Genomic DNA, 19,756 nt, shown 5'->3' on the forward strand with positions numbered 1-19,756 from the left:
GATGCTGGGCAGTCCCAGCAGAGGGCGGAAGGATCCTGCTAGGAGGTCTGCTAGTCCAGCCTGTTCTTACTGCAGATAACTTGTGGAGCACATACTCGGACAAGGGGGCATTTGTGGAAAAGAAGGGTGTGTTCTCAGTGCCTGTGTCTGAGGAGAGCCGGCCTGGTGGGTTGCCATACGTCCTCACAGACATCATGACCTACTTCACCATGCTAGTTGGCATCTACTTCCCCTCCGTAACAGGTGAGGCTCCCCGCCTCCCCTCCCTCTCTGCCTCTGCCTCTGCCTGCTTCCCTGTGTATTCCCGCCACGACTGTCTTTCTTCGACTCTGTCCTTATGTCTTTCTGTTACTGTCTCTATGTCAGTCTCTGTTTTCTGGTCTCTGTGTATATGTCTCTCTGTCCTCAGAGAACATCTTCCCAGCAGGCAGTGGTGGGTGGTATTGGCCTGTCTACAGATGACTCTTCTGTGGGCAGCATCCTTTAAGTTTCCTGTCACTGTCACTCCTGTCTGTTCTGCAGGGATCATGGCAGGATCCAACCGCTCTGGGGACCTTAAAGATGCCCAAAAGTCCATCCCAACAGGGACCATTCTGGCCATCGTGACCACATCATTCATTTGTATCCTTAAAGGGGCACTGGCCAGAAGTGTTGAGCTCCAGCCCTATGCCCTTGTTCAGGTCCCTTCACTCACATCCCCATTGTACCCATCTGTGGTGCCCTTTCCAGATTTAGGTTCTGACCACAGCCTGCCCAACTTGTAGCTGTGCAGTCCTGTGTGATGTGTCATATTAAAACATGGCACCGGATCCCTGTTCTCTTGCGATTGTATTTGACACAGGTCCCTTTAAAATCTCAAGTGAGGACGAAGGGTTATAGTTCAGTGGTAGAGTGCTTGTCTAGCATGCACAATGCCCTGGCTTCAAATGTCCAGTAATACCAAAGGAAAACAAATACAATACACCATTGGATTGGTCTGTTACACTAGTGCTATACAGCCTTGGTTGGGTGTAGTGTGGTATGTGGCATAAACACTGACCACAGGTGCTTTTGTGAAACTGGCATTCCAGGATCCCTGTCTCCTCCCAGCAGGGTGGTTGGGTCACCAACCAAGCAGTTTTTGAGTACCCTGTGGCTGCATTCTCTTAGCTAGACATATGTGAGGATAATATCCAGAGGACTGTGGGACAGGGTATGGGGATACCTTACCACTAGGCGATCCTGGGTACAGGGTTGGTTCAGGCCTGTGGGATGGGACCCACTGGCCAGCATGCATCTACCTGGAGCTTGCCCTCAGACTGTCCACTCCTTGACTTCAGCTCAGATCTTTCCTGCATAGTGCTGTTTGGGGCCTGCATTGAAGGTGTGGTCTTGCGAGATAAGTATGTTGGTTTTGTTTTTTTTTTTACTGCATGAACTTCCTGAGAGAGACTTCAGCTTTGAGATTAAATTATCCCTGGGCTTCACAGTTGTATATGAGCTAAAACCTCTTATCCAGTCACACTGCCGTTTGCCTGACTAAAGCATTGATGTGTTACTCCTTGAGCCTGACGCCTAAAGACTGCTGAGAAAAAAGCTGAGTCCAGATGAAGCAGGAGATGGGGAGTAGACACGGGTGTGAGAATGGGAGAGATGGGTGCTAGAGACCCCAGCACTGCTGCTGAGTCAGTGGAGTGACTGTTGTGGACCCTTCCTTCTTAGGGTACAAGTTTGTCAGAATCTCAGGGTTTTGGTGGGGGAAGACTTATAAACTGTATGGTGAAGAAATATAGTACCACCAGATATAGATAAGACCTCTACAGAAATGGCAGTGACCAGCACCACCTTGGTATAAGCCAGGGCTTCCTGTTCCTCAGAGGATTCCAAGAGAACAATTTCATACCACCAAAGCCCCTACCGAGGGAGCTGCCAAGCTGGTTGGGTCCTCCTAGAGGGTTGGGCTTCTGTTATGGGTTCTTTACCTTCCTTCTTCCTGAGCCCAGAGGTTCACACTCAAATAGAGGACAGAGACACTTTTTTTTCTGTCTTCAGATCACTTTTTGGAAGCTCTACTGACCACCTTCCCTGCTCATCTGTAGGTTTGGGGAGGCCCTGCAAGGGAACCTGGTCATTGGCATGCTGGCCTGGCCATCCCCCTGGGTTATCGTCATTGGCTCCTTCTTCTCCACCTGTGGTGCTGGCCTGCAGAGCCTGACTGGGGCACCCCGCCTGCTGCAGGCCATCGCCCGTGATGGCATCATTCCCTTCCTGCAGGTAAGTCCTCAAGCTGCAGCAGATGCTGCTGACTGCCCTGAGAAGAGACCTTGGAAGGTCAAGTTTGGGTGTGTAGTCCCTAAGAGTCTGTCCTACAGGGCTGGACCTATAGAACGAAGATTTGTCCTGCCTTTGGACTCTATACTGGTTATCTCTTGCACTAGCTGCTGGGCTGAGGGTACAGTCCCAGGGCATAGGCTGACTAGTGCTATGAAGCCTTTTTCTAGTGGGCCATATTTGTCTATGTGACCTATTGAGGATGTGCCAAGGATGGTCCCACTGATCTTGACCAGGGACTTGGTATCCCTGGACCTGGCATCTACAGCTGAGACTGAAGTTCCTGGACTGAACTTAGAGGTGTAGGATGTAATGAGAGCCCTGGGATTATGGCTTTGAAGAGTCACCCCCCCAATGGCTTAAACCAAAAGAAGTTGTTTGCTAAACATTCTGGAGACTGGAGGTCTAGTGAGGCTACTGACCTCCATCCATCCATACATACAGATCATACAGAAGTGATCTGAAGACAGAAAGAGTATAAACAAACAAACATGGAGGTCCAGGTGTAGTAAAGCTGTCCCCTGAGCCTGTCTGTATCTGTTTAGTTTTCTTTTGGGCCTGGCTTCATACAGCATGGTGACATGTGACTAAAGCTCGGTTTTTCTTGTCAGTCTTGAAAACTTCAGATGACACTACCTTATGGCTGTTCTCACCCAGGGTTAGGTTCTTCTTGCTTCAGCCCACTTATCTCTCTCCGTACTGCAGGTATTTGGCCATGGAAAGGCCAACGGGGAGCCCACGTGGGCCCTGCTGCTCACAGCCCTCATCTGTGAGACGGGTATTCTCATTGCCTCGCTGGACAGCGTGGCCCCCATCCTGTCCATGTGAGTAGCCTTCAAGGACATCAGGGTAGGGGGTATGAGGACTTGGCTACTGTTCCTTCCTGTTTGAACACAGCGTAAGGGATAGACATACAGGGCAGGTTCAGGGCACAGAAGGCCAGGTAGTTGTACTGTAGGCACACAGCTCTTGGGCCAGCCGAGGCCAGTGTGGTTTTACAGATAGCTGCTATGGTATGGGCAATGGCTACTTTTGTGCTTTATGGCCAGGGACAGTAGGGATTTGACTTGTTCCTTGGCTGCTGTGTGGAGGACCATAGAGGAGGCACCATTGTGTGGACAGAGAGGGTCTCCCTAGAAGGTGGTGAGCAGTGTGTGGTGGGGCATTGGCAAAATACTAAAGTGCTACTCTAGGTGGGCAGCGGCCTTACTGGACCTTCTGCTCCAGGTTCTTCCTCATGTGCTACATGTTCGTGAATCTGGCCTGTGCTGTACAGACCCTGCTGCGCACACCCAACTGGCGTCCGCGTTTCAAGTTCTACCACTGGTAAGGCCTGTGTGGATGTCCTGAGGGGCCCACAAGCCTGAGCACATGTAATGTGGCTGGACACATGCAATCTGTTCTGGAGGCTCCCTGTTGCTGGGCTTAAAACTGTTTTTGTGGCAGGAGCCCCAGTGAATTCCATGAGGTCATGGTCGTGTCCTGGCCTCTGAGCTTTAAGGGAAGTCTGACTTGTACTTGCTCTCCTGGATACACATGTAATTCTTGTGTCATTCTGGTCAAGTGGAAATGTAAAGACCCTAGGGCTGCCAGTCTTCTTTAAGGCCCTTCCCCACAGTGCTGGGGGTTGGATGGAGCCCGTTCTGTGTTCTGCTTTGGCTGCGGTGTCTTGTGCATCTCAGGAGGTGAACAGACGCCTACTGTCCTCAAGTTGCCACTTTGCTGTGCCACAGCTGAGTCCCTGGAAGGCATTTCGTGTTTCAGGGATGACTGAGTGACAGGCCTGATTGTCAAGGGTCAGGGGCTGATGTGTTGTTAAAGGAAGATTTTCATGATGGGGAAGTGCTATCTGTGAGGCAGTCTTCCAGGTGCCAGTTGGGGGCTGTATGGGCCTGGTCTGAGCTTCATGTCCACTAGGACCCTCTCCTTCCTTGGGATGAGTCTCTGCCTTGCCCTGATGTTCATCTGCTCCTGGTACTATGCCCTCTTCGCCATGCTCATCGCCGGCTGCATCTACAAGTACATTGAATACCGCGGGTGAGTGGTAGCCCCCCAGATAGCTGTGACTTCACCATACTCCTCATGCTTACACAGAACCAGGGCAGTTGCTTGATCTGGGCCCTGCCTGGGGCATGAATCTGGGTGCTGTTTGATGAGGTCTTGTGGAGGTTAGACACCCTGTGAGGTCTGGGTGGACTGTGTCATCCCCTAGCCCCATCCAGGCTGACTTGCTCAGATATATGCTGATTTCCTGCCCAGGAACTATTGTGCAAATAGCTGGGCAGGTTTTTTTTGGTTTGCTTTGTTTGCTGTTTTTAATTTCAGGTGTGTTCTAATTTATCAATGGATACATCTATGGCTGCATGTAGCAACTGTGACTGTTACAGCCTGTTTAAGGAATTTTATACTTTGTCAACAACACTGATATGGGAAGCCCATTGTAAAATAACATGTACACACATGCACACACCCCAGACAAAGGTGGCATGTTTCAGGAGCTACATTACATTTCAGAGTTCTATCCCCACAAACTTACCTTTGTCCTTTCCTGACTGTCCTGTCCCCGCCCTGGGCCTGGAGACCAATCTAGTTCAGGGTTTCCAAGTCATGGTCTTACCCTCATTCTTCCCTCTATTCCTGGTGGTCAGTCCCATAAAGCAGGACGTCCTGCTATTTGTACCTTTCCGTTTTACACAGTAGTCCCTGCCTGTCTTGGGAAGTCCTTTCCTGTCTCAGGTTTACAGACTCTGTGGCTGCCTCAGGAAGGCAAACATTCTTAGAGTGTTACCGAGACAAGGTGGCCTTCCTCTGCACCCACACAGGGCTGAGAAGGAGTGGGGTGACGGCATCCGGGGCCTGTCGCTGAATGCTGCCCGCTATGCCCTGCTGCGTGTGGAACATGGGCCCCCACATACCAAGAACTGGAGGTGAGTACATCCTACAGCCATAACGCCAAGATGGCAGGATAGAGCAAAGACCCCAGCCTGCTCACCAGTTAGTGCTGTCTCAGGAGCTTTTGCTTTTGGCCCCCTGGGGAGGGATCTGACAGGGACTCACTGCCTAAGAATGGGAGAATAGCCAGAGATGGGACCTGGACGTGGAACAAGCCACCAGCAGTATGGCCCGGAAGTATACTGCTCTAAGAGAATTGCCCCTGCCCTTGGGACACCTGGAGCTTCAGACACAGGGCCTGCACCTGCCCTCCTGCTCACCCTGTCATCTCACCTGTCTTTCCCACCCCACCTGTTCTTCCTGTGCTGTCTGTCTGCTTCCCATCCCACCTCTGTCCCAGCTGGCTTGATGAGCACTGGAGCCCTGGCTGTATGTTGCCATTGTAACGCCTGTCCCTGCCCATCCTACCATAGGCCCCAGGTGTTGGTGATGCTGAACCTGGATTCTGAGCAGTGTGTGAAGCACCCCCGTCTGCTGTCCTTCACCTCGCAGCTGAAGGCAGGCAAAGGCCTGACCATCGTGGGTTCCGTGCTGGAGGGCACCTACTTAGACAAGCATGTGGAGGCCCAGAGAGCTGAAGAGGTAGGCAGGTGGAGTGGTGAGTGAATGAGGTCAGGGTTCTTGAGGTTTAGTAGCACAATTGGTACATGTTTCCATCAAGGTGGCTGTGAGTCTGGAATGGTCAGAAGTAAGACTTGAAATGAGGTGTGTGTTCTCCTGAGACAGAGGAGCAGCAACAGCTGCACTCATCCTGCTGTCGGACTGAGCACTGCGGCCCTGCACCTAGGCTTGGTACTCTGCTCCTGGCGCCCGGCATAGCTTCCCATGCACCCTAGCTCCTTCTAGTATGTAGAGATGGTGGGTAATGAGGCTGTGTGCTGCCAGATGTCCTGAGGCCGTGAATGAGGGGTGAGTAGCCAGGGCCCGTTCCTACAGCATACTGGTGCCATCTCTGCTGCCTGCTGCCCACAGTTTGTTGTTGGCCACGTGACTCCTGGGTTCCTACAGATGCTTTTTTAGCTGTCTACTTTCAGACCTGTGACAGGAAATCTTGCGCCTAATCTTCAGTCCCCTCATGTCTACCTCCAGCCTCTGCTCTCCCCACAAGGCCAGGTTCTTGTCACCTCCACCTTCCCTTTGCTATGACACCCTCTTCTGTCATCTGTCTAGAACCCTTTCTGATTGTTCACCTCCAGTGTGTCCAGTTTCCCAAATTGTCAGAAACAATTTCTGCTCCCCTCTCCATTTGTGGACCTTACCCAGGGCCCTATCATGGCTGCCATGCCCAGATGTCACCCTCTTCTCTGGAGGGGGGTGTCTGGTCTCGCCTGTGCATCTGTGCTTCCTCCCGTTTGTGTGTCTGGAAGCTGCAGCCTGGTTTCTGAGTCCAGACCGTGCCAGGTGGTAAGACTGCTTAGAGGAATGATCGTGGGCAGGGGTGGGAGTGGCTGTCGATGAACCTGGTCTGGAGTGACAATACTGTGGCCTTTGCAATGACGGCATCACTTGCTGGGGCTCAGTCCACTCTGATTCAGCAAGTTCAAAGAGGACAGAAAAACCAGGGATCCTTCTCTTGCCCCTCCACAGAGACCAGCAGTTATCCATCAGCATGTGGCTCCTTGGATCTAAACTTTGGCTGCTGTTGACTGTAAACCCATGAATTGAAGCATCCTAGCTATTGTCCTTAAGGATGAACGGTGTTCTGTCTTGTCTGCTGGTATCTGACCTGCAGCTGGTCTGAGAGGCATTCTCTTACCGGGGAAGGAAGTAGCTGTCTTGGAGATGCTCTTGCTTTTATCCTGTGATAATTCTTGGGCACAGAGACTCCAGTGTCTGCTTTAAGCACTGCCATGCACATGTCCTTTCCAGGTGGCTCCTCCCACACTTTGGAGGAGATCCCTGGAGCTAAGACCACCCCTTGGGCAGCTTATAAGGGTATGTGTGCATGGACTCCTGTTACCTGGGCTCACTGGCAATGGCTGCTGAGGATCCTCTGACCCCACTTTCAGCCTCCTTTCTGATAAGACATGAGAAGCACCTTTAGCTTTCTCGCTGATGTCTAACAGTCTGGTTCTTTTATTTCTGGAGTGCTGGGGTGAGGGTGGGGAATCCAGCCCCTCATACATGCTAGACAAGTGCTCAGCCACTGAGCCACACCAAAACCCTGGTTGGATGATTTTAGTCTCTAAGTACTTTTAGGCAGGTTATGAGGAGAGGCTTCAGCTTTGGAATTAGTCATTTCTATTGATCAGCAAAAGCAAGCAGGAGCTGCCCGAGGGTCCATCTGTCCTTCCTGCCAGTGTCTGGCCAGTGTCACTTTTCTGATGGAGCTCTGTCCTCCAGACTGTTGATGGTAGTATAAAAATAAGGACAGTTTGGGAAAGCCTTTTTAAATGATCAAATCTTGTTACTTCATGCTTCCTTAACTTCTGGGCTAATATTACTCTCCCTTCCACTGCACCAACTGCATGAGAAGGATTGAGGGGTTGAGTCACCCCGTCCTTCCCTAACTGAGGTCCCATCTTCCTCTCCTGTGAGGTTTCTCTGCCCACAGTCACCTTGGCAGATGTGCTGACTTGTCTGTTTACAATGCCGACCTGGGCCTGGTGCCTGCCTGGTCAGGGCAAGAGTTTCTCCAGCAGTAAGGCAAGAAAACCCAGCTCCAGCTCCTTGAGTCTGTAGCATAGGGAAAGCAATGTTGCAGCCAGTGTCAGGGACACAGGCATCACAAAGCCAGGGCAGTGGTGTTTGGTGCCCTATGTAGTAGGTCTGTCCTTCTGCTCAGTACTCTTCAGCCTTCTCTGCTGTGACCTTTAGTCAGTTTCAGCCTGAAGGACAGCAGAGTAGCCCTGCCACACACCATCGTGCTGAGCCAGCCTCTTTTGTACTTCTGTGAAACCCCCATCGTGGGCACTGTCTTTTCCTTCCTGCCTGGGAGCAGCTGTGTCCCTGTGACCACACCTCCTGCTGGGCTGCAGGCTCCCACTCACTGACATGTTCCCCTTTTAGGACAGCATGCTTAGATTGTTCCTGAATTACGCAGCATTCTATAAGTGGAACATGTCTGTGTGAGCCTGGTCTGCCCTCAGTGGTTGATGGGTGGTGGGGTGAACAGGAAGTAAAGGAGGAGGGAAAAGAGCATGCTGGGGACCCATGTGTATTATCAGTACAGCCTTAGTTGTGGAGCTGTAGTGCAGGGCAAGGTCACCGGTGGGGCTGACATAGGCAGCTGGAATCAGGCAAAGGAAGGAGAAAAGTATGTCCTGTGACCAGTGGAGCAAACCCAGACTGGGTGAAGTCTAAAATTGAGGTGTGGGCAGGGTGGGCTCAAATGTATTTCCTGCCTCTTCTAGCTCTGGGACTCCAGGCACCTTTCAGCCTCAGCCTCCATCTCCAAGCGGCTGCCTTCCTTCTGTCTCAGGTCTCTCTGCCTGTCTTTTTAGGGATACTTGTTACTGGATTCAGGATCCCATTTTTCCAGTGAAGGTCACATTCCCATCTTGGCTATAGCATGGTCATAATGAGCCTCTTTGGGAGCACCATTCAGCCCTCATAGTCCCAGTGCCCCAAGCACATCTACCTTCCATGCAAACCACATTCATCTAATTACAGGGTCTCCAAAAATCTTGACTCTCACAGCATCAATATTAAGTCTGAATTTCATCAGGGACTACATGAAGAGGGACTCCTCGCTATGCTTACATAAAGTGTGAAAAATGTGTGCCTGCCAGTGAGGTGGCCTTCCTAGTCTGACGAACAGTGCGTAGGCATGAGGGTCACCTCAACATAAGTGTGAAGTCTTGTAGGGTTGTTCCTCTAGGTACTATCTGACACCCTGCACCCAAGGAGACCTAGTAGCTTGGCCACTGTAGAAGAACAGCAGCATCCCTAGGGCTGTTGATTAGTGAACGGTGTGTCCTGAATCACAGTGTCCAACCTCTCCATTGACCCCAAGCTGCTCTGGAGAGGAGGAGCTGTTCTGGTGGATGTCTGACATAGTGACAGAATGACAGAGTAGACAAGAGTGGAGAATGACATTGTAGCTTGTCTGATAATTCTTGCTGGAGCTCTTGGTTTGCTCAAAGTCTGTTAAAGTCGACCCATTACCATGAAGCATTTAAGCATTTGATGATCATTGTCTGATATGACCCCCACTCAGAGATCACTTTAAGGCACTATCTGGTGTACCCTGGTGGTGACCCTCATTGACACCTACACACAGCTATGCCTCATGTGCCAGGTTTACTCTCACACATATGTGCAAACACACGTGGGCAGCAACTCCACCAAGTCTCTATGCCTAAATGCCAGGCTGTGGCATCACCGTAACAGGGACTGACATGATGCCCCGATGTGTGTCTTGATATAACATACTGACACCCCCCCTCCCCAACTTCCACAGAATATCCGGTCTCTGATGGGTGCGGAGAAGACCAAAGGCTTCTGCCAACTGGTGGTATCCTCCAACCTGCGAGATGGTGCATCCCACCTGATCCAGTCAGCTGGCCTTGGCGGCATGAAACACAACACTGTCCTCATGGCCTGGCCAGAGGCTTGGAAGCAAGCAGATAACCCTTTCTCCTGGAAGAATTTTGTGGGTGGGTGTGGCAACCACCCCCCCCCCCCCCCCAGCAAGGTTTCATGATAGCCCCAGGTGTGTTACTGTCATACCCAAGTCTGGCCAGAGAGTATATACTTGGGGCCTTTGAATGTGCTAGCCAAATTGTTAGTCACTGGGAAAGCAAATGGCTACTTTACAGTCTTTAATACTCTCTCCCCTAATGCCCAAGTCCAATCTCCATCTGGGGGTTTTCCTAGAATGTGATACACAACCTTCTGGAGATGATGGAGTAGCTGGTGACATGAAAGTCATTCCTTGATGCCCTCCTGGGTAGATGACTTCATGGGGCCCTGCCTCCTTAGCCTGTGACAGTCTCCCCACTGTCTGGAGGGAAGCTGGCTCCACCACCCCGAGAGCTCACCCATGTGTGCTTCTCTCCACAGACACTGTCCGTGACACTACAGCAGCACATCAGGCATTGTTGGTGGCCAAAAACATCGACTTGTTCCCGCAGAACCAAGAGCGCTTCAGTGATGGGAACATTGATGTGTGGTGGATTGTGCATGACGGGGGCATGCTCATGCTGCTGCCCTTCCTGCTGCGCCAGCACAAGGTGTCTACCACAGGGACACAGGGCAGCAGCTAGGCTACAGGCACACCACTACATGAAGGGTATGACCTTGCTTGAGTTCCTGCAGAAATGTCCCCTCCCTTCCTCAGGTGTGGCGAAAGTGCCGGATGCGCATCTTCACTGTAGCCCAGGTGGATGATAACAGCATCCAGATGAAGAAGGATCTACAGATGTTCCTCTACCACCTCAGGATCAGTGCTGAGGTGGAGGTTGTGGAGATGGTGCGTATACACCTGCATGCTCTCTCTCTCTGTGTGGGTAGGGGATCCTGGATGTCATGCTACATTTCTGCAGTCACATCCCTACATGCTCCTCTGGGTTACTGTGTAGTCTCACTGTGTCTATCCCCTGTGTCTCAGCATGTCTCAGTTGACAGCAACTCTGGTGAACAAGGCCTGTGGGGTATGTCCCTAGGGGTGAGGCCTGCCCACAGGTCTGGAGTCCTTGGCTCTGTTTTTGTCTGTGGTTTTGTAGTTCCACAGCTAGAAATGACTTGTCCATCTGTGGGTAAATAGGGCCACGAGTGTGGAGCTAATAGGCAGAATAAAGAGACTGGGTTTCAGTCGATACAGTAGACTAAGGAGTGAAGTTGATTCTGAGAGATGCCTACTGCAGCTGTGCCTGAGGACCCAAGCTTGTCCCCATGGGCTAAGCAGCCTGTGGGGATGAACTATGCATCCTTCACTCATTGCCTTCTGCTTTCTCTGAATGCCATGTTCTCGCTTGCGGCCTGTATGGCTTAGTCCTTGATCATTTGATCATGGATGACACCCATGTTGGCCCTGCAGTCTGTGCATGGCTATGCAGCTCGGTCCCTGGAGTAGAACTGGGAGGGTGTCACATTCGGTAGAAATAGTCCCAGAGAGGCCTCTTTTTCTTCTGCAGCCACACAGAGGGGTTACATTTGGTGAAGGATGTTCCAGAAGGGCCCATTCCCTTTCCATGTCCATGGAGAGTACCACATTAGACCCCTATCCTCCCATGGTCACACAGAGGAGTCCCAGCTCTAGGGCTGCAGATCTTCAAACTGCTTGTCTCTGGCTGGGTCTCTTTAATCATGGATGAGGCCTGGCATCTCCCTGCATTATTGACGACCGCTTGTATTTTCTTGTCAGCTCCCAGGGAACCTTGTGGTACAGGGCTGTATTTTCTTCCCTCTGTAAGAGCTCTGTGTAAGTCAGAGATCAGGTTGGGTATCACTGGGTTTGTGCTGTGAGTGTGCTGTTCAGAAATGAATATCCACATTTGGACACTTTGCAGCTATTTGGAGTTGCAGACTTGCTCTCTGTGGCTTCTGCTTGCAACCTCCTCTATAGATGGCACTCTATGTCTGGCCACACCTAGAAGTCATAGAAATAGCATTATTAGCAGTCAGAAACCATCTTTGACTTAGTAACAAAGGCAGCTCAGGGCTGGGCATGGAGATAGCAGCCAGGCACTGGCCAGGACCTCTGTGTGTTGATGTACATGTATGAGGCTGTCCAACCCCTTAGTCTCAGCCCTGCCCGAGGAGGTTGGTTCCTGCATTCCTGAGTTTCCACCCGCATACAGAGATCTATGTCCCTACCCTTGGGAACACGGTCAGCTGACAAGGGTTTTGGGTGTTTAACAGGCAGGGCTATTCTGAGTGCCAGTAGTCAAGATCCTCAAGTCACTAGTTGCTGTCCCTTGGTTTGGTATGTTTTTCCTATGGATTTAGTAATTCTGTGAGGGGTGAGCTTGTCTGAGACAGGAAATGGCACCAGTTATTGGGAGCATATGTCCCTTGAGACCATAGCTCCTGCAGACAAGCCAAAAATATGTTGTCCAGCACCCTGAACAGATGTGTGCCTGCTCAGTGTGAGATGCAGCAGCATCACTGCCTGTGTGGTAATGTTGCAGAGTCCCCGAACAGGAATGCAGGTAGGCTATAACATGTTCATTTGTTATTGCAGGCTACACTTACACGCTTCCATCCATAGTCACACATTCTCATACCTTCCCAGGCTGCTCTGGCATAGAGCTCTGACATGCTGGGGACAAAAATCTTGGCCTAGGATACATGGGCACTGCTTGCTTAGGTCCACTTGACAAAGGGTGTTAGGTAGGTGGTTGGCAGTGACACCGTGTTTTGTATACATTGTTTACTTTTGTGGCTTGATACTTTTTAGGTTGAAAATGACATTTCTGCATTCACCTATGAGAAAACGCTAATGATGGAACAGAGGTCACAGATGCTGAAACAGATGCAGTTGTCAAAGAATGAGCGGGAGAGAGAGGTAAATGCACTGGAGAGAAGAAAGTAGGCAGGGTCAGTGCCATCTGGCCCCAGCTGTGGGATCTGTGCTGATGGGGCAGAGGGCACCCAGCAATGCATGGCTCTGGATTGACAGAGTTCCTATGGCATTTGGACTGACTGTTCAAGAAGAGCAAGCATGGCTACCTGTACCCATCGGTACAGTGTGACTCGAGGGCTGGCATCTTTGTGGTCACGTCATTCTTAGGAAAGGTACAGATGGTGGATAACGGGACATCCACCTCTTTTGAGGTTGTGCCCTCAGGTATTTTGCTGTACAAACTCCAGATTCTTAGATGTGGTTTTGCAGTGGCAGATTGGGTGGAGGGAATGATTCTCTGTGGGTTCAGTGATAATGTGTGGTCACGGGCACAAGAACCCTCTGCCTCCCACCACTTTGTGACCTCAATGTCCATAAGAATTGGCCATGGTTAGCAGATGGGTCATGTGACTAACAGCTACAATCAGAGCAGTGATCACCTCAGGTTCTTAGTAGAGTTGATGGAGCAGGAGACAGAACTAGGACCTAGACAGAATGAATTCCATGTCTTTGGACAGAGATTATAGCATGGATGCCTGCTGGTTGGCTCCAACACTGTATGGGAAGACTCAGTGACTTTGTTTCTGTCACCATCCCTGTGGGCTGTAGGGTATCCCAATGGCCACTCGTCTGTTCTGGCTTCAGCCAGGACAAAGAATACTGGATGAAGTGGTATCCTTACCCTAGAGAATGACTTAACTCAGATAAAGGAGGGTTTGGGGTAGGAGGGATGGCATTCAAGAGTCTGACTTCAGCAGGGATGTGCCTCCATGTGGGACAGAGGCCACTAGTTTGGAGCAGCTCAGCAGGATGGGTGGGAACCTTCAGTTTTGCTGCTAGTATGGTGGGTAACCATCAGGCTCTCCTCCCCTGTGGAAGCTGTGAAGAAGTTAAGGCCATGTTGGGGGTGAGGGCACTGAGGGACCATGAAGGTCAGACATAGCTGAGTTGATCAGATGGCATCTGAGGAAGTCAAGGCTGAGCCTCACTTTGTGGGTCTCCATCCTGGAGGCCCCTGATGACCCCTGCTGTACAGAAAGGACCAAATGGCTCAGCATGAGTAGCATTCCCTGGTGGATCTTGACCCATCCTGGCTGGGTCTGCAGGTGAGCGGGCAGCAAGTCCTAACCCACCCTGGCTAAGGCTATGAGAGTCAAGGAGGTGGCAGTTCCTCACCTAGCCACACTCACTTGTCTGGACCCCACAGAAAGTATGCCCTTACGTGCCACATTGTCAAGTATGAAAAAGTCAAGTGGCCACCTCTTGCTTCCCTTGAGACACTGATTTGTCATGGACATTTATGAGTCCTAGTTATGAGGGGCTTCCATGTGGGGATCTCTATATCTTCAGTTGCATGTTGCCCAATTTAGCCTCCATGTGGGTGGATATACTTACTGTACCAAGGCCTCCTTGAGTCTTTTGTCCCCACTGGAGTCCTAGAAGTTCCCTCTCTGTTGGAGCTTTTTCTGTGACTCTGTGAGACAGATACCATGTTCCCTTTTGTCCCTGGCTGTTGACAGCCCAGATTGAGAGAATTGGTTATGACTCTCATAGCCCAGACAAGAGGAAGAACTATTCATACCTTTGCCCCTTGACCTAGGGTTGCAGGTTGCAGGTTTAAATATTCACCCCATTCCCCTGGTGCCTAAGGCACTGGATGGGGCTGTATTGGTAGGCACTCCCCTTGTTCATCCTCCCAGGACTACCAGGCACCACCCATTTATGACCCTCCAAAGCCTCTGTGAGTCTGGCAGGCCCTGCTTCCCTGGCAGCCAGAGGGGTTGAGGCAAGCCCTGTCTAAGATAGAAACTGCCATAGAGGTACACCATGGTGTGTATGCTGGTAAGGGTTGATGATTGAGAGGTCAAGGGCTACACCAAGTAAGGTGTCTATGGCACCAATGTAGCTCAGTGGAGTCCTGGATCCTTTTTTCTGCTTTTAAGGCAGGAAAGTGAGGTATAGGAAGAGGTGGTGGAGGGAATCAAAAGTCCATCTGGTAGTACATGAGATAGGGAGACCCTTGTGGGGTGAGGACAGTGCCAGGGCCCTCTGTGGAGCTGCTGTCCAGTGGTTGAGGGGTCCTAGCCAGTTGCACATGAATCCTCTTGGTTCATTCTAAACCTGCTTGCCTCCCTGGTCAGGTTCTCTCCAGGGCGGCTTTCACGAGCCACTGTCTGTTCTGAACTTCTGCTATTCCCTCACCAGGCCCAGCTGATTCACGACAGGAACACAGCATCCCATACCACAGCAGCTGCTAGAACCCAAGCCCCCCCAACACCTGACAAAGTACAGATGACGTGGACAAAAGAGAAACTCATTGCAGAGAAACACAGGAATAAGGACACCAGTGCATCAGGCTTCAAAGACCTCTTCAGCCTAAAGCCGTGAGTGTCTATGTGGGCAGGGCCAGTGCACAGTGAGGACAGACTCCTATTCCTGCCCTCTAAAGAATTTTGGAAGGCAGATCACTAGCCCACAGGCCTGCAGAGAACTGGGACCAGCCCACGGCTATGATGTCAGTCCCAGTGAGCCAGGTCACAAGGGGATTGGGGTGTGAGCCTTACTCTCCTGCTGCTAATGACTTTCCACAGCTGGGAGAGAGGAGCTTATTCCCCTTGGAAAGGTGGAGCTCCAGAGCCCCAATAGTCTAGGCTGCTGCCATGGACCTCTGGGGCCCTCATCATTTTACCTGACTTGAGAACCTCAAGACTGAGGGATGCATCATGACAGGTTTAGTTAAGTCCTATTGACATACCCTCCAAGCCTGAAAGAGGGCCAGAGCCCCTTTGACTGGGTCTTCATGGTGGGATGATACTAAAGCTCTAAGTTCCTAGGGAGGGAAAGAGGGTTTTTGTGTCCTGTGGAATGAGAATCCATTGAAGGACCAAGGCCAGCCATTTTACCAGCTTAGCACTTGAATTGGCTGATTGTGTGGAGTCCTCTGCTGGAGTAACCTGCTCTTTGTGTTCTTTTCCATGTAGAGAGTGGGGAAACCTGTAAGTGCACCTTTGTTTTTAGCCTCTTAGACTGAGTTGCCTTGCATGCCTGCGTGTGTACAGCCCTGTGTGTATGTAGAGCATCCTGTTGACCTCACTGCCTCCCCTCAGAGTGGCTCAGGACACATACCCAGATGCCATTCCCTAAGTGACACCAAAGATAGTGTCAGAGGGCTGGTTTTGAGCTGCTTTGAAAGGGGGCAGGTGTGTGCTTCCTGCAGCAATGTGCAAGTTCACCCACATCCCTCCGGATCTATTCAGTCAACATAAACTTGCTTTCAGCTCACCATCCATCCAGGAGGCTTCCATTCTTTCCTCTCCACTGAGAAGGGGATGTGGATCAATTCTGTGTGATCAGACTGCCTATGTGTGAGCTCTTGGACTGGACATCAGGGCCAGGAGTCAGAGGCAGGGATCCAAAGTCTAAGGGTCCAGGTGCCAAACCCATGGCTGGGAACATTCTAGGAAGACAGGCTGAGGTTTCCTGGAGATGTTGCTCTGGTCCTTTCTTCTGTGTTGTCCTTGCCCTGCCTCCTTCCGGTCATTCTGTGCTGTTGTCCCTGACAAACAGGTAGTGTACAAGGTACTGGTAAGGAGCTCTTGATTATATGACTGTACCTGAATTACTCAGATACTTGAGGGAACATTAAGAAGCTTGGCCAACTAGGGAAGCTGAGCCACCCAGGCTTCCTGCTCCCTGCAAATCTAAAAGCCTCCTATCCCCATAGTGTATTAAAACACATAATTATGTAGGCACAGCAACAGGGTTTGACCCCTATATGTATATATAGATGCCTGGACACACATATGGGGAATCTTGGTAGGGAACTTATCTTTTAGGACCCAGGCTTGCCTTACTCAGCAAGGTCAGGAAGAAGCTCTAGTGATCAGGCCCATTTCCTGGTTAGTCTAGCAATAGATGTGTTTCCTTTCACAATTTCCCTGGAACATATATGGCTGTGGATGTGTGCTGGTTAGAGTGCATGCATGTACCAGTTAGAAAATGTGTACACTGACTAGAACATGTGTGTACCAGTTAAAGCTCATGCATGTGTTGTCAGTTAGATGATCACGTGTGCTGGTTTGAGTACATTTGTGTTTGTTTACTTGCCAGTGTACCCACATGCATGTGTGTTGCTGTGTACCTAATTAGCATTTGTAGACATTTGAGTGCATGTCTTTTTGTTTTGGATGGTCTTGGACAGCTCTGCTGATAGCCAGCCAAGGACATGTGACTTTACCTCCTGCTGGCAAGACTGCTATGTAGACTTACACTCCCAGGTCTGGACATTGTCTAGAAAGTACCAGACATTTCACTGATTAACTCTGCTGTGTTACTGGGAGCAGAGGTAGGATTTGGTTAGCTTTCAGAACTCAAGGACCTTTCCTAGACCCTCTGGTGTCTCTCTAGCTCCAGCAGGGCATGCCACATGGAATGGATAACAGGCCAGACCCAGAACTGACACTCAGGTTCCAGTGGCTGCTGTACACTCTCACACTAGGCTCTTGCATTTCATGCAGTTTGAGAACTGCTGTTGGACCGAACACATAGTAATTGTGCCCTTTCCATGCAGTGAATTCAGGGTTCCTGTAATGAAAGGCTTGGATGGTGCCACAGAGTCTGACCTATAATTTTATCAAACTAAACTGAAGAGAGAAGATAAAGAGCCCATGGCTCCCCCCCCCCCCCACCTCCGAGAATGGCAGTTACAAGCTGATATATTTGGCTTAGAGCTGAGTTGATCAGTGGGTGTGATCCTGGGGCATCTCAGGACCTCTCTTTGACCCTCAAATGGCAGCTTCATCTGCCTGTCCCTGTGTCTGAGGCACAGATGCCTCTACTCAGAAGGGCTGCAATCAAGACTATATGGTCAGATGAGCAGGGTAGCCACAGATTCTGCCCTATGTCCTGAGCCCAGGGATGTGTCACATGTCCCAGTACAGATAGAAACGTAGATTCATGGGACAGGTAGTGCTGTGTGGCAAAGTTTTCCAAAGAAGTTTCCTGAACATTGGTTCTATATGCACTTTATCTAGTCTATAGCAAGGGGATGTATGGTAGATGTATGGTAGCCTCTGTCTTGCAGGTACCTGAGTACTTATCTGTGCTAGTGAGGAGTACAGAGCCCCAGATAGCAACAGAATACATGGTGTAGAGCTCAGTGATGTTCTGCTCACTCCAGAAGCTACAAACAAGTATCTGAGCCACACAGTGCTTAGAAGCTCTTATTTCTTAGTCACAGCTTTAAAGTGTCATCTGGATTGGCTAAGGGCAGGAAAGAGGGGTACCTGAGCCCAAACCCAGTTCTCTGCTGACTCCCAGCAGCAGCACAGAACTTGACAGTACCTGGGTGGCAGTGTCATGACTGGTTAGAAAATGCTCTAGACCTCTCCAGACCTGAGTACTGTGTACCTAGTTCAACAGATTTGCTACCTGGCAGCACCAGATGTGTGGTCAGGAGGATGTTAGGGATTCAGCAGTTGTACCACTGCCCTAAGAGGCAGGCCAGTTCCCATGTCTGCCCTGACAGCTGCCGTGCCCCACACCCTGTTTCTGCCTGGACTGATGGCTGCTTTGCAAGTGCAGCTTACTGAATGCATTGTAGTTTACCTGCATTACTTTATGGTCACTAGAGGCTTAGCAGTTTAGTGGTGCCCTGTCTAAAATATCTACAGCCAAATGCTTTCTGCTGCTGAGTAAGTTACCCTACACCTGACCTCATGATTCGCTGAGCCCTTCCTAGCATACAAGAACCAAACAGGAGAGCTGGGCAGGCTGCAGGCCTCCAGCTCACTGTGTTGCCCACTGTACCACCCTCCTCCCAGGGACCAGTCCAACGTCAGGAGGATGCATACTGCTGTGAAGCTCAACGGTGTTGTCCTCAGCAAGTCCCAAGATGCACAACTGGTCCTGCTGAATATGCCAGGCCCTCCGAAAAATCGGCAGGGGGACGAGAACTGTATCCTTTGCAATGTTTCTTGCTGGTGGGGATGAATAGTATTACAGCTACGACACTGTCAGGCATAGTTCCTCTTGTTCACGGAACCTCAGTTCCTATGAGCTGGAGAAGGCATGTGGAGTGCCCCCAAAACAGGCAGTGATTTGAGTTACAATAAGGGGTCCACCTGGGCCCATCAGTGCCAGAGCATGCTTTTCTACCTCTTGTGTGCCCTGAATTGCCCTGGGGTCCTAGGAGATAGGGCAGAGGTAGGCAAGGGCCATGGATTCTGGATACACTGGTTAGCGGGGTCCTTCCTAGCATTTGGAGAAATGATGTTGCATTTGAGCTCCTGAGGACGAGTGAGGGGATCAAGCACAGGGCCTTGAGGATGCTAGTAAGCACTCTGCCTAGGCCACAACCCCGTCCCCGGGTTTCCTTTGCCACCCGATGTGGGACAGTGGCAAATCCATCTGGTGTGTCCCTGGGTGATAGGCCTTGATCCAGAGCGGCATAAACTGGGACACAAACTGGGTTCCCTGAACACCTAGCAAGTGCACTCTGACGCTAAGCCTTCCAGAATAGAACAGCAAACCCTCACAGGAAGAACTGAGCCCTTGCTCTCCTACATGTGCCTGCCCACTCTTGGTCTCAGTGGCCTCCCTCCCATAAGCAGAGCTATCATTATATCCAGCGCTGAGTCTTCCTGCCTGGATGGGTGTCCTCCCAGTATGCTCCCTGAGGCCATCTGAGCTAAGTCTCCCCCAGTGGCACATAAGGAGGACAGATGTCCTGATTTTAAGTTCCACAGCTCAGTCTGTTGGCCACAACCTTGACAGTTTGTGCTTTGCTGGTGTCAAGGTATCTCTGGGGCTTGTTGGACAGCCACTTGGGACCACATTGGCAAATGAGGGAGATGTTTCTTCAGGTTTCCTGGTCAGAGACCACCTAACCACTAGGCTTCCTGTGACCCAGTTGCCTATTGGTTTCAAGTGGATAGGGTTAGTAACTGGAAGCTCCAGGAAACTCTGCCCTCTAGAGGTAGCAGTTTA

The 19,756-nt window shown here is 50.8% G+C and overlaps 1 protein-coding gene across 4 annotated transcripts in view; it reads left to right on the plus strand.

Annotated features, from left to right (window-relative positions):
- Slc12a7 (solute carrier family 12 member 7) overlaps positions 1-19,756 on the plus strand; it is an 80,904-nt gene that overhangs the window by 59,183 nt on the left and 1,965 nt on the right. For 2 of the 4 annotated variants that reach the window (XM_036207394.1, XM_036207396.1), the window contains exons 9-24: positions 76-243; positions 523-621; positions 1,325-1,382; positions 2,079-2,253; positions 3,016-3,134; positions 3,538-3,636; positions 4,228-4,347; positions 5,133-5,237; positions 5,676-5,844; positions 9,665-9,860; positions 10,267-10,436; positions 10,544-10,675; positions 12,605-12,712; positions 14,975-15,153; positions 15,751-15,765; positions 18,592-18,725. In XM_036207394.1, the coding sequence (XP_036063287.1) occupies positions 76-243; positions 523-621; positions 1,325-1,382; positions 2,079-2,253; positions 3,016-3,134; positions 3,538-3,636; positions 4,228-4,347; positions 5,133-5,237; positions 5,676-5,844; positions 9,665-9,860; positions 10,267-10,436; positions 10,544-10,675; positions 12,605-12,712; positions 14,975-15,153; positions 15,751-15,765; positions 18,592-18,725 (2,046 nt within the window). The remainder of the gene's footprint in view (positions 1-75; positions 244-522; positions 622-1,324; positions 1,383-2,078; positions 2,254-3,015; positions 3,135-3,537; positions 3,637-4,227; positions 4,348-5,132; positions 5,238-5,675; positions 5,845-9,664; positions 9,861-10,266; positions 10,437-10,543; positions 10,676-12,604; positions 12,713-14,974; positions 15,154-15,750; positions 15,766-18,591; positions 18,726-19,756) is intronic. The other 2 variants (XM_036207395.1, XM_036207397.1) reach the window with 1 other exon arrangement.

Source organism: Onychomys torridus, chromosome 15 (assembly GCF_903995425.1).
Source record: "Onychomys torridus chromosome 15, mOncTor1.1, whole genome shotgun sequence".
NCBI classification, from domain to species: domain Eukaryota; kingdom Metazoa; phylum Chordata; class Mammalia; order Rodentia; family Cricetidae; genus Onychomys; species Onychomys torridus.